Source organism: Passer montanus, unplaced genomic scaffold (genome assembly GCF_014805655.1).
Source record: "Passer montanus isolate IOZ18808 unplaced genomic scaffold, ASM1480565v1 scaffold27, whole genome shotgun sequence".
In the NCBI taxonomy this organism is placed as follows: Eukaryota; Metazoa; Chordata; class Aves; order Passeriformes; family Passeridae; genus Passer; species Passer montanus.
The window spans coordinates 11439502-11452998 of NW_024367372.1; the positions used below are offsets into that span (position 1 = coordinate 11439502).

Genomic DNA, 13497 nt, shown 5'->3' on the forward strand with positions numbered 1-13497 from the left:
GGAGGGGATGAATTGCTAGAGGTGCTTAGCACTGACATTGTACGTTGGGAATCCATACTACAAGCATATATATGGGGGTGTTTTCACAGATTTAAAAATACATTATTTAAATAACTGTATTTTTTCAAAGTAGAAGTAATAATTTTACTTTGTAAAAAGTAAAATAAAATTAATACAGTAAAATTTTTAAAATCTCTGGAACACCTCATGCAAAACTATCATATGTCCTCTGTTCTTGTGTTTGACTTAAGGTATTATATTTTGAAACTTAAAAATGTATCTTATACATACATTAAAATTAATGAAAACTGCAAAAAGATGTTGCTATTGATTAAAATACCAGTAGAAATTAGAATATGTTTATTAAACACTACTTTTTCTATGGGTTCTTTAATATTATTTTCTGACGTGCTTCTGAAACAGAGATTTATTTCTCTGATATTGAGGGATATTTTTATTCTTATTCTAGGAGCAAAGTTTAAAAAATATCTTGGTCATTCTGCTCACGTGACGAACGTCAGGTGGTCACACGATCACCAGTGGGTTGTCTCCATTGGGGGAGCTGATCACTCTGTCTTTCAGTGGAAGTTTGTCCCCGACCGCAAGCTGAAGGACACTCTTCATATAGCACCCCAAGGTAAGGAACTAACTGAAAAAACACCAAAAAAAGGGTGGAAGGCAGGGAGGCTAAAATAGAAGTAAAATTCTTTGGTGACGGTATGGAAATAAATATTCAAAATTACCAGTCTGCACAATTACAACAAAAAGAACAATTGCTGTTCTTTGAACTTTGGAGGTGCCTGAAGCACCTGATGGAATTGTTTAATGCTTGCCAGTACCCTGTTGTCCTGGTTTGGCATTAATTGGTGAAGATGAAAAAAATCTGTGTGCTGGCATTTGGCCAATGGTCAAACCATCACACCTGTGTTCAGGCTAGAAAGGGTATGAAGAAACCTTCTCTGCTGTGACTCTTTTGCAAAGAAAAATTTTAAAAGTTCAAAGATAGATAGGAATTTCTGAATTCTGTATATATTGCCCTTTACTAAATTGACAGCAACTGGATGCTCAGGTGTCACTGGAAAAATACAGTTTTATACTAATTTGTTTAAAATTTTGAAGCATTTAGATAATAGTTTAAGTATTATAACTGATTATTTAATTAATTTTTAAAAAGCAGAATATAGATGTTTAGTGTTTGGGAAAAAATGAAGATCATGTTTCCACTAGTGACTAATTAAATGATTATTCTCATGCGTTTCCTAAAATCAAAACAGTTAACTGAGTGCCTCCCTTGGAAATTCCTAAAGGACTTTAGAGAATCCTTTGGGGAAATGAGAATATAGTGTTACAACAAGATAGGCTGTTTTACCATTTAATTGCTCAGATCAGATGAATATGCAGTGTAGGTTTAGCAATCAGGTAAATAAATACAGTTGCAGTGCTGAACTTGTCAGTGATAAATGCAGAAGGAAACAATTATAAGCTCTTCCTACATGTCAAACTTTACATGACTACCCTTTTTCTCTGCAGTCACAGTAAATTTTTCCTCTTTCTTCCCATCTGTAATTTTTTCTCTCCCCTCTAACCTACTTGAAGAATTTCTGCTTGCATCAGTGGCTCACTTTAACATAAGTTTCTCTTTGGACCCTTTGTTAATTTAATGCAAGTCTTAGTTTCTGCTTTATACTGATTATTTAATTATCTTCTTTTTCATTTCCTCCTAACATTAAAGCTCATGAAATTATTTTAGTTAATGAGAACTAACTCACTCCAGCACCCAAAATTTTCATATTTATGGCTTATTTCCTATGTAGCAGCAGAATTGTTCCTGTCAATTATTAGCATTTTATGTTGTAGCTAATATAATCCTTGGTTATAAAATCAGAAACTTTAAGCAGTTAGTTTAAACTTTCTGGCTTGTAATTTAGGTTGCTAAATTTTTTATTTCTGTTTTCTTGGTGACAGAGAGTCTGGTTGATTCTAATAGTGATGAATCAGATTCAGATCAGTCTGATGTTCCAGAGCTGGACTCTGAAATTGAACAAGAGACACAGATCACCTATCGTCGACAGGTAAATATTTTATTTTTAATGGCAGTTGGAAGCTTCCTAGGGTTTCAGTTGGACATTTATGAAGACTGTTGAAACCTCAAAACTGGGGAGACTGCATGGGAACTGACCAAAACCTTTAGAATTTTTGTTACCTGATGCATTCAAAAAACCAAGCTTATTAAAATATGATTAATTAATAATTACAACTAAGATATTAATTAATATTAACAGAGAGAAAAATTATTACATGTAATCCTAGAATACAATTTACAACCAATCTGCACTATATAGTCACCAGGTATTGGAGGGGTTTTTTTTCAGTTATGTCAGAATAACTTTTTCATGAGTGCTAACAGCAGCTGAATTCTCAGAAACATGTTTTTCTGATGAGTCTTTTAATTTTTAAGTATGCTTTCTCTTAAAGGTTTACAAAGAAGATCTACCTCAACTTAAAGAGCAATGCAAAGAAAAAAGAAAAAGTGCAGCTTCTAAGAGACGTGAGCGAGCCCCAGGGAACAGTATAAGACTACATTTTGTTCATGGGTATGCAAACTCTCATTTTGTAAAATATACAAGCACTGTTTGATTTTGTAGACTGGTGTTTATAATATAATAATCTGATTAAAGACTTTCATGTCTATTGCTTTATGATTTGCTATTTTTATTTATATCTGTAGAAATAAATTTACACTAAATAAATTAAAATACTTTGATGCCAGCATACGAATTCTACACATGAATTCTGAAGTGAATTTGAACTCAAGCTTTAGCTGGTACTTTTTGCTTGAATACAAGTGACTAAATAGAGTATTCGGTAATCTCACCCATACTTTTCAGTATCTGGAAAGCAGTGGTTCTCTTTGATGTATGATTTTGATAGCTAGAACAGAAACTTTGTGTAGTTGAAGATGACTGGCTTCTGGACAAAGTGGTGTTTCTAGCAGTGATTTATTAAAAAAAAAACTTGTTTGTACCTAGTCTGAAACAATTTACAAGTTCCTTTATTAATTTAGGAATTAAATGTAATTCTTCATAGGTCTTTAAAGTTTGTTAAAAATGAGTTTATTCTTTTTTTGGTGCTAATTTGAGTAGCAGAACAATGTTTGGATGCATCTTTGAAATCTTACGATTTCATCTTTACAATTAGTAGTTTTCCATAATTCTTCATAAGTGAAGAATTTTTATCAGAAAAAAGATGTGGTGTTTTAAAGCAAACTGGTAGTAGATATTACTGCACTAGAATAATGATCAGAAATATAAATTCTCTTGATATAAAGCAAAAGCAAAGCATTTATTCAAGTATGATGTTGCAAGTCAAGTTTTCCTTTCAAAAGATACCTCTTTGCAGGAATACAGCTTCTTTTCAGATATAACTATATGCAGGGAGAAGTTACTGATACCATCTGTCTTTATAATGGCACTTAAACAATTTTAGTAGGGCTCCACATGGAATGCTTAATAAATTAATTGGCTAAGAGTAGTTAACATTCCAATCAGCAATTTTGTCTGCAGAAGACGTAGTCTGAGTAGTAGTTTTGGAAATAATGACAACTGGGAAGCTTGGTACAGAGGTGGGGTTTTTTATCTCTCTTGTTAGTGCTCCCGAATTCTCAGTTGAAGATTTTTATATCTGTATAGAGAATGCATTAAGGTGGGTAGCTGCTGTATTGTAGTCTTTAAAAGTTGGTCTAAGAATAAAACCAAATGATCCTGAAGAAGATGTAGCACAAGCAAGGGCCCTGGATCTTTGGTATTATTGTTATTTCCTTCACAACAGAAGTGAAGCTTGACCAGAATATCCAGGAATGACCAGAAGTAGAATGTCCTGTTGAGTTCTGTCTGGTTACCCTATGGGCATCAAGAAAACTAATGAAGAATCCATGCTGAACAACAGATTTTTCTCAATGTCCAGGCTGTTAACTTTAAAGTGACCCACATCCAAGTGAGTAATAGGCATATTCTCTGATTCAGGAAGTCTGCTTTGCTTCATCTTTCTTTAGCTGCAATGGAAATGTCTTGGATGTTCCTTGAAAATGTAAGAAGTGGTGCTTTTTTTTTAATTAGAGGAATTGGAAGCTCTTTCTCTTTTCTTTGTTTTTGAGCTTGTTGTTGTTGTGTTTTGAATTTGTCAACTGCCATGAAAGACGAACTTTTAGAAAGCTCTTGATAACCTGTAAGAAATCTCTTAAACCTCTGGTTACTTCCTGTTTTGGAAGGGAAAAAAATTCAGAGTATGTGAGCCAGCTTCTGATTAACATGGATGAGGAAAGAACTTTTATTAAGAGGTTCAATTGTGTCTTTCTCTAAGAGATCTGATTCGGTCATGATCAGAAACACTTTGTTAATTTGGTGTACAAATTTGGCCTCTTTTTGATTATTCCTGTATTTTAATTCTGCCATGTATTTGGCAGGGTGGTGGTTCAGAAACATGAACTATTCAGAAGAACTTTTTTCTTGGACTCAATGCTTATTATGCTTTCTTTTTGCTGGCTGGAAATAAGGATGCACATCTAATACTCATGCCTCATATTCTCTCAGAACTATGCTGTTGATTTCACAAGAATGATTTTTTATATTTTTGAATATTCATAGAATCATATAATTATTTTTCAATATTCAGAGTATTTAAGCACAATCAATAAACTAACCTTACCATAAGATAAAATCTGGTAGCAGTTTCAAGATGACCTGGGAATGCTCTGTAAGGAGAACCTTATAACATCTTGCATGGATTCCTACAAATATCTGCAAACAGCATCTGAAAGGAGTAGCCTGTGAGTGGGAAAACTCTTGAGAAAACTACTGCTATGCAGAATATTTTTTTTAAATTAAGTCTCCACCTTTGTACTAAAGACTCTGTTCTTAATCATGTTTGTTTTGACATTTGGTTCTTGTAGAGATTTTGTGGGAGGACTGGATTACATGTGGAAGCTTCCCACATACATTATGAAGAGTAACTTGCAAATTTTGAAACTCTTACAGCATTAGACAAGCAATGGACATTGACACTTCTCCCAGAGAGGACAGTACTTGTGAAGTTGCCTGTTAGCTGGATATAGATGTGTAATGTGGGTAGGGTTCAGCTTCAGGTTACAGAGTTCACAGTGATGTGCCCAAAAAGAAATGGTTTTATGTGTATATCTAAACTTCCGTCACAGTCATTGGAGATTCAGTCAGTAGTCAGTGGAGCATAAGGAGTAATTTGGCTCAGGTAAAATGCAATGCTGATGGTTGGCCAGCTGAGCAGCCCTGCAGGTTCAACTGACTCTGTTGACTACAACAGTGTAGATTAAAATGTAGGAGTTAATGTATCTAACAAGCATGTGAACACCTATGTTTACATGTCTTAATCTCAAATTGAATGCAGCCCCTGCTATTCATGACTTTGGTAATGACAACTTCTTTTCCCTATGTAGCACTTAGGAAGCTACATCTTTTTCTGATAGTTAGTGTCACATTAACTTCAATCAGTTCTGGATAATTAACTATGGCAGAGTGCAGTCTTATTTTTATTGTGCCTTGTTATATATTATTTAGTAACTACAATACAGAACTTGCTTTCCTTATTGTTTAATTTATAGTTGCTAATAAAGATGCCAAAAATTTCTTTGGTTTGTTTTCTGCATGTGGATAAGTTATTTCTCCTAATGCTTTCTCAGAGATCAGCTAGTAATCTCAGTTCTAAATTGTTTTAATAATATGGTGATGTAAGTATTTTGGAACAGTGTAGAATATTCTTAGGGAATGATCTGCATTGAAATATGCTTATTTTCATTGCTGTTTAACCTAGGCCCATGACTTTCCCTCTGGTGAAAAGTACCTGTATTGTCAAGGAATTATTAAACTGGCATGTGGGAAAGACCAAATGTTTTTAATTTGGTGACAAAGAGTCTTTGTTGGCACTGCTTGATATTTTGGCAAAGTGTGTTGTATTTTAATTGTAAACAATTGATTGTACTAATTTTTGTAATAACAAGAGGAAATTAACTAAAATTAACTTCTGTCACAAGAAGTTATGAGTAATAAGAACTAGTTTCCTGCATCCTAGATAAATTTTGGATATTTTGGGTAGTTCTGTGATACATGGCATTAATGTACTCAGTTTCACTAGGTTTACTTCAGGGTATATAGGCAATGGTTCTGATGAGCTGGAAAAATTCAGAGTTTCTGGGTTGTGGGTAGGAGGACCTGAAGCCCTTTTGCTGTCTTCACACCTTTTATAGGTGACTGCTAAGCTTACAATAAATTCCTCAGTGTCCAGTATTTCTTTCAATGTGTGTATTTTCACAGACATTGTTTTTTGTTGCTTGTTTGTTTGTGGTTTTTTTATATTTTCCTTTAGGATGAATATTTGGCTTTTTTCTTTTTTAATTACTTTGTGCTTGCAAAGAAAATCCAGTGTGTTTATCAGAGTACAGTGCAGAGTGAAGCACAGGAAAATGATGTCTGATCAGCAATAGGTTCAGGTATCTTCTTTGGCACTGTGCCTGCCTTTATAATCCCTACCCCTCACTGAGTGTTGTCATGTACTTAAAATGGTGATGTTCACCATTTGTATGTATCACATACTGTGATAGGTTATTTTTGTTTCCTTTCTTCATAGTTACTGTAGGTCATTGTATATTCTGTTCCTTAAAAACCTAGTGGCTGTACCTCTGAGAAGGCTGCAAGCAGACAGCGCTCTGGGTTAGGCAGAAATCAGCTTCCAAACATCTGCACGTGCTGCTGCAGGGGAAGGCTGTTAGTGCAGGATGCAGGGGGAGGGAGAGCAAATCAGGACTCTAGAGCCTGCAGTTGTACTCTGAGTCTAAATTGTCGGTCACTTAGAGAAGAGCAGGGAGCAGACATAGCTGAGCCTCAGATCAAATGTGAGGAGAGATTCTCCTAGAGACCTTGAAGGGACAGTAACTCAGGAGACACTGAGAAGTTGCTGGACTAGGACCAAATATGAAATTAAGAATCTGCCTGAGAGTACCCATCTAAACAGTGAGCTGAAGGGAGCCTTATTTAAAAGCTTTATTTCTGTGCTATCACAATTTTTGCTGGTTTAAGAAGCTCACTTCTCTTTTTTTTTGAGAGACCCAGCTTTGGACTTCACAGTATGGCAGACAGTGCAAAGCTGGGAGGAGGGGCTGGCAGACCCAATGGCTGTGCTGCCGTCTGGAGGGACCTGGACAGATTAGAACTGGGAAGGGAGGAATTTCATCATCTTCCAAGAGTTTGAGATACAAGTTCATGAATACAATATTCTTCTGGGGAGCAGTGGACCTGGACTACCTGCTGATCTGTTTAAGAACTTTGTGCCATGATCTTAGTAATTTTTCTCTAATCACAAAAAATGACATAAATACCGTTGTGTGTAATGTAGGTGAACCAACTGAAATATGTCATATTAAGATCTTTTCCAAGTGTGTGCTCTGTTGTTTTCCAGTAATGCACAGATCTAGTGTTTACGAACATGGATTCAGGTGTTTGGAATATTCATTAAACTGAAGTTGGTCAGCTGCCATACAGATTCATTACTTCTCCAGTGCATATGGTTGCACTGTGTGCATAAGGAAAGATGGATGTAACTTCATGATCTTAGTCACACCTAGGAAGAAATGAGTGTGCCGAGATAGTGTGTACAGACCTTAGTTGGGAATTGGCGTACTCATGCCAATTCCTGTATCACGAAGAAACCAGACAGGTTTTCCTTCAAAAAAAATAAACTGTTCTATATATTAAAAAAAAGCATTTGTTTTCTGTTACCAAGTTTCCAGAAAGTATCATGTTTTGCTGCCTGATTTTTGAGCAGTAGGAAATAGCCAAAAATAAAACTTAGATATTTTCTGCTTTACTTAACTACATGTTGCATGCCCAGCTTCTCCATGTGAAAAAATGATTAGCTATTACTTTCTCTTCTCAACTAGCTGTGGAAAGTAACAATTAAGTGCTAGTTATAACTAGTGCTTGTAGTACTGATGTCTGAGTAGTAAATTAGATGGATAAATTGATGTTCCTTTAAGAATGAGAAAGTATAGTCATAATTTTAAAACCCCAAAACAGTAATTGGTAAGTAACGTGAGTTTTACATACACGAAATTCATCAGCATAACTTTACCTTAGTTTCAGTGTACAAGTTTATGGCTTTGGTGAACAAACCTCTTTTGTTGACTTAGTTACAGAGGCTACGACTGCCGAAGCAATCTCTTTTACACGCAGACGGGTGAAATCGTGTACCACGTGGCAGCAGTGGGAGTGGTGTACAACCGCCAGCAGAACACGCAGCGCTTCTATCTGGGCCATGATGATGACATCCTTTGCCTTGCTATCCATCCCTTAAAGGACTATGTGGCAACTGGCCAGGTAGGATTCGTGTTTATCTGCAATAACAATCTGAAGTTGTTACTACTGAATTTAGAAAGGTCTTGGGAAGAGCGTCCAGACTACATTTATTCAGATGAAGGACTGCATTTCTGTTGCAGATGGAATACTGGTAAAAAACTGACCCAAAAGTCATTTTTACAGTTGTTTATATTATGGTAAGAGTATATACTCCGTAGTTTTTCTGAACATGTTTTTCTGAACATCATTACGAATAGAGTAATATTTTTTTATTCAGCATTACGTTGCAGCTTCTTGATAACAGGTGGAGGAAATGTGCAGATAAAATACATATTTTTAACATCTTGTTTATGAAGTTAGCTATATTAGCATTGCATTCATTTACTATTTTGCAGTATAAAGTGAGCAACTGTTGCTACAGTCTGGCATTCCATTTTAATGCATTATGTTTTTCATTATCACCTTTACACAAACTATGTCCTGATTATGCATGCAACAATGGGATGTATGTTGCTCGAGTTCGTTTTATAATACTAATAATAGTTAATATTAGCTTTTGCCATGCAGTTATTTTAGATAAATTATTATCACTCATGTTCCCAAACCGCCAAATCTTGCGGTAAATACTTGTACACTAGGACTTGAAGGTCTGAGCTGATGTTTCATGGGTTTTTATTTATGCTTATCATTTTTATCATTTTTGCTTATTAATGTATAATAAATTGGAAAACATATGAAGTGAATTAATAGAAATAAACTTTTGTTTATTATGCTCTTGATTTCTATAAAAATGTTGAGATTAACATAACTCTGTAGGTCAGTTAACAAATTAGCCTCAATTATAAGAATTGGGTTGATTTAATTTTGGAATAGTAAATGCTGTGAATAAAAATGTCCCTGAATTTACAATAATGTATGCTATCAGCAGAAAGATACACTGCATTATATGCTGTTTTATACATACACATTGTATGTTGTTGTATACTATGTTACATGAGGAAACTAGGTAATGCAGTAATCAAATTCCTCATACCACCCTGGTTCAGATCTTCCTGATAGTGGAGGTTCTGAAAAGCTTTATTAATATTTCATGCTAAGTTTGTGAGAAAACCAGAAATAGATCCTACTTTTTCTGAGCCTTAAATGCAAGAGAATTTTGTTCTGGTTTTGCACCCTTTTTATTTGTGCAGTGTGGTGCAAAAACCTTGGAATAGCAGATAATCTTTTAAGTGCTGACTAATATTGCTTTTGTACATAGTTGAAAAGAATAAGTTATATTGCATTTCTTACCAGGTTAGTTGTCTACACTAATGCATTTTAGTGTCACAGATATCAGTTAGAATTTGCCTTGTAATGACACCAGAGAGCAGCAGAAGTCACCTTGATTTCTGAAATGTAGACAAGCTGACATACTAGCAATAAAAATAACCTTTTATTTTTAGACAGGGAATGATTGATGAAAAATTGATGGAATAAATATGCTACACTGCAATCAATGAAGGGCTTTTTTTCTCCCCCTCACAGGAGGACTTTAGTTAATTGTGATTAATGTGCCTAAGTCAGATGGGAAATGGTCTTTGGGAAGCAGCAAAAGGAATAATATTCTGTTAGCCAGTCAACAGTAATACTAGGAAAATTCTATCACTGTAATTTTTTTCAAATACTTTTTGAAGTATTCTTAATACTTTTCAAACAACTGTGTAAAATAACTGAGAAATGAAAAAAAATGGCTATGAATATGTATACTTTCAGGTTGGTCGAGATTCCTCAATACACATTTGGGATACAGAAACAATAAAGCCACTTTCCGTATTAAAGGGCTATCACCAGTATGGTGTTTGTGCTGTTGATTTTTCAGGTAATAAGTATTTATTTATTTATTTACACTTTTCCTTTTCTGTGTGAAAATACAAGATAATCAGTTCTACCGAGAAACTGGGGGTTCCTTTACACTGCAAATTTTGTGTTAAAAATGTTCTCCATTGTTCAACGTCAAATGAGAGGCGCTGTCTTACAATGAACATTGATTAGAAAGACCTCTTTGGAGTCTTGCACATGGAAAATGCAAGAACAGCTACTGTCCTGTTTAACAACTGAGCACTTCCAAATTTCTTTTGGTTGTACGGGGCAGGTGCACAGACCTGGAGTGTTGTGTCTGCATTACAGTTGTGTAAGAAGCTTTTCTGAGCAAATTGATCAGGTGTGCAATTTTTTCTTTTTAAATGAAATCCTGAAAGCCATGTTGGTACCACGCAGGAAGTCCAGTCAGGGAGGTCTGGTCAGAAACACAGGCTCTCTCTCCACCTTAAACTAACATAAGGCTATCAGTTAAATCCCTTGAGATTTTTGCACCCCCTACATTGAATTACTTTACCAATATTAAATTTCCTCTGCTCCACTAGCTTCTATTAATTCTTTAATTGTTTGGATTTCCTGGATAAAATCTCTGAACTCACAATGATGATGTGTAATCACAAAGATTAATGGTTAGGTTTTTGATGTCTCTTATTTTGGTTTCTCCTTTTTCAAGATATGAATCTCATTTCTCAAATTCTGGTATGGATACATAGCAATTCCAAAAATGGATACATGTCAAAAAGTCATCTTGAGAGAGCACAGTTTGTTTATTGAAGGTTAATTTGGAATATATGTCAAAACTTTTCCAAAACTTCATAGTACTGCTAAGTTTAAGGGCATTTCTAGAATTTTATGGTATGGCTTCAGTACTTTCCTGTTCAGAAATAAACAGAGATTTTCAGAATGAACATAAAATTTTCACAAGAACAACCAGAAGTGAATGTTTTTGTGCAACTATGTCAGCAGCTAACTGAACAAGGGATTTAATATGAACAGAGAGCATCTAAGTTCAAATTTGAGACAGGGTATTTTAAAGTGCTACACTTCATCCAAGTTTAAAAGCAAATGGATGAAAAATATGCCTCTAAAAACATCATGTGCTTATTTGCTTGTTTGTAAATTCTTATTATATTTGTGAAGTTATAATATTTTAATATGGTTTCTTATTATTGCAACATAGTTATCTATCTACTCTCTTAATAATAAATTTATTATTCTAGCGGATGGGAAACGATTGGCTTCTGTTGGAATAGATGATAATCACACGATCGTACTCTGGGATTGGAAGAAAGGAGAAAAGCTTTCAGCAGTAAGGTAGGAATTTAACTATGTTTTAAAATCTGTACCTAGATTTACTATCAAATGTCAGTAAGAAAAATATATTAATTAAAGAATAAGAGTTCTCCAATAAGTTAGCATTTTCTGTTACATAAGTGATGCAGACAATAACATTTATGTCATGTTAAAAACTTTCTGTGGAAGAAGTAAATGAAGGTCTGATAGTCAACAAGAACTATTGCAGTGACTGCTCAACTGGTGAATAAAGATGGCACAGAAAACATTGCTGTGCTCTGTAATATTTTCTTTAAAACTCCATGCCACTTGTGTTTGCCTCTTAAAGATGGTGATTTATGGTATGTTCAGATCTTTTTCATCAGAGGTCCCACCTTTCTTGGGATAGTGATTTGCAGTTGTTTTGCACAGTTCTTTTTTCTTCAGGCTTCTTTCCTTTTCCTTTCTCAGTCCTGACCAGCGTAATCTAAATCTGAAATCAGCTCTGCTTTGAACAGAAAAAATTGTCTAAGTAACATCCAAAGATTAAATATTTCAGAAGTTTCTTTTGTCTGCACAGATTATTTAAGATATGTTTATTAAATTGTTTTAATCTACAAGATAAAATCCTATTTCTAATTTTGAGTAATGTTATTTAAACCTTAGACATCCCCCCCCCACCCCCCAAGGATCTATTGCTTTAAATAGAGCAGTAGTGTGAGTGGGTTTTGTCCCATTCTGTCTGGATTCAGTGCTTATACTCTAAACATTGTTCTAGGTAGATTTTAAAAAGATTTATTACTCTCTGCAGTATAGTTTGAAAAGTGCCAGCTTCCCTTTCATCCATTATTGCTCTTTAATTTAATTGAATCTCATTTTATTTTTAAACACATGTTGAATTTCTTATCCACTAAAGAACAAAAATTCTGAATAGATGATGTAGATAAAGAAGGGTACTCCCTTCCCAGTTACTTGTGAGAAGCCAGTTACCTTGGCTTCTCTGAAGACATTTATCTGGTTTTCACCTATTTTTTTTTTCATTTCTCCCACCCACAAATCAAAGGAATTTATTGGAATTTTTGAGATCAGTATCTGTACTTTGAAGATGGCTGAGTTTGGAAAGAAACTGTTCCATGCATTCAGCCATTAGTAGTGGTGTGAAAGGACAGAAAATAAAAGATTATTGCCACTTGTGAACAAGGAGCAAAAATTAGGGACTGGGGGCTCTTCTGCTTTTTGAGTAAAGAAAAACATTCTGTAAGGATTTCTTTGTATAGATGGCAAACATAGTTGAAAGCTGGTTTTCAGACTGTAGGACTGAAGCAAAGCATTAGTTTTATAGAAGCATAGTAAGAAATCTAAAACACAAGAGGTTTTAATTTTTTAGAACCAACTGTAATGTCCATCAAAGATGTAATAGCAGCATAATTTTTTTTCTAACAAAACCAGAAAAATCAGCTAAATTGTGAATGACAATGGCAGTTTGTTTTCAAGATAAGAAAACTTCAAATAAGATTTTTTACTTTACTCCTTTAAGTGTCATTATGAGCTGTCAAAGATCTAAATGCCATATACCCAAACTTAATGCAAGTACATTTTATTTTGCAAAGAAAATGCCTCCTTGTGCCTCTTTGAAGTAACATAATTACTCACCTGCCTTGAAAACTGGAAAATAATGAAAATAGAACAGGACTCAGTATGTTGCTTCTTTAGTTTTCTCCTTCCTCATTATAAACTGTCAGTAATGATTTGAAAGTAAATGTTAGCAAGACAGAGCAGGTATACATAAAAATATAGCAAAAAACCTCTCCCAACCCTATTTAAAAATATTAATAATTACACTTGTATTTGAATTACTTTGCTTTGCATTTCAGGGGAAGCAAAGATAAGATTTTTGTTGTTAAGATTAATCCTTATATGCCTGATAAATTGATTACAGTTGGAATTAAACACATGAAATTCTGGCGGAGAGCAGGTAAGAACACTTTAC

At 34.5% G+C, this 13497-nt stretch overlaps 1 protein-coding gene across 7 annotated transcripts in view; it reads left to right on the forward strand.

Moving 5' to 3' along the window:
- EML5 (EMAP like 5) overlaps window positions 1–13497 on the forward strand; it is a 100044-nt gene that overhangs the window by 39987 nt on the left and 46560 nt on the right. For all 7 annotated transcript variants that reach the window (XR_005627845.1, XM_039712780.1, XM_039712775.1 and 4 more), the window contains exons 11-17: window positions 470–637; window positions 1966–2072; window positions 2476–2594; window positions 8213–8399; window positions 10131–10236; window positions 11456–11549; window positions 13382–13482. Coding sequence is in view for 6 of the 7 variants with exons in the window: in XM_039712780.1 (XP_039568714.1) it covers window positions 470–637; window positions 1966–2072; window positions 2476–2594; window positions 8213–8399; window positions 10131–10236; window positions 11456–11549; window positions 13382–13482 (882 nt within the window). In the remaining variant the exon portion in view is untranslated. The remainder of the gene's footprint in view (window positions 1–469; window positions 638–1965; window positions 2073–2475; window positions 2595–8212; window positions 8400–10130; window positions 10237–11455; window positions 11550–13381; window positions 13483–13497) is intronic.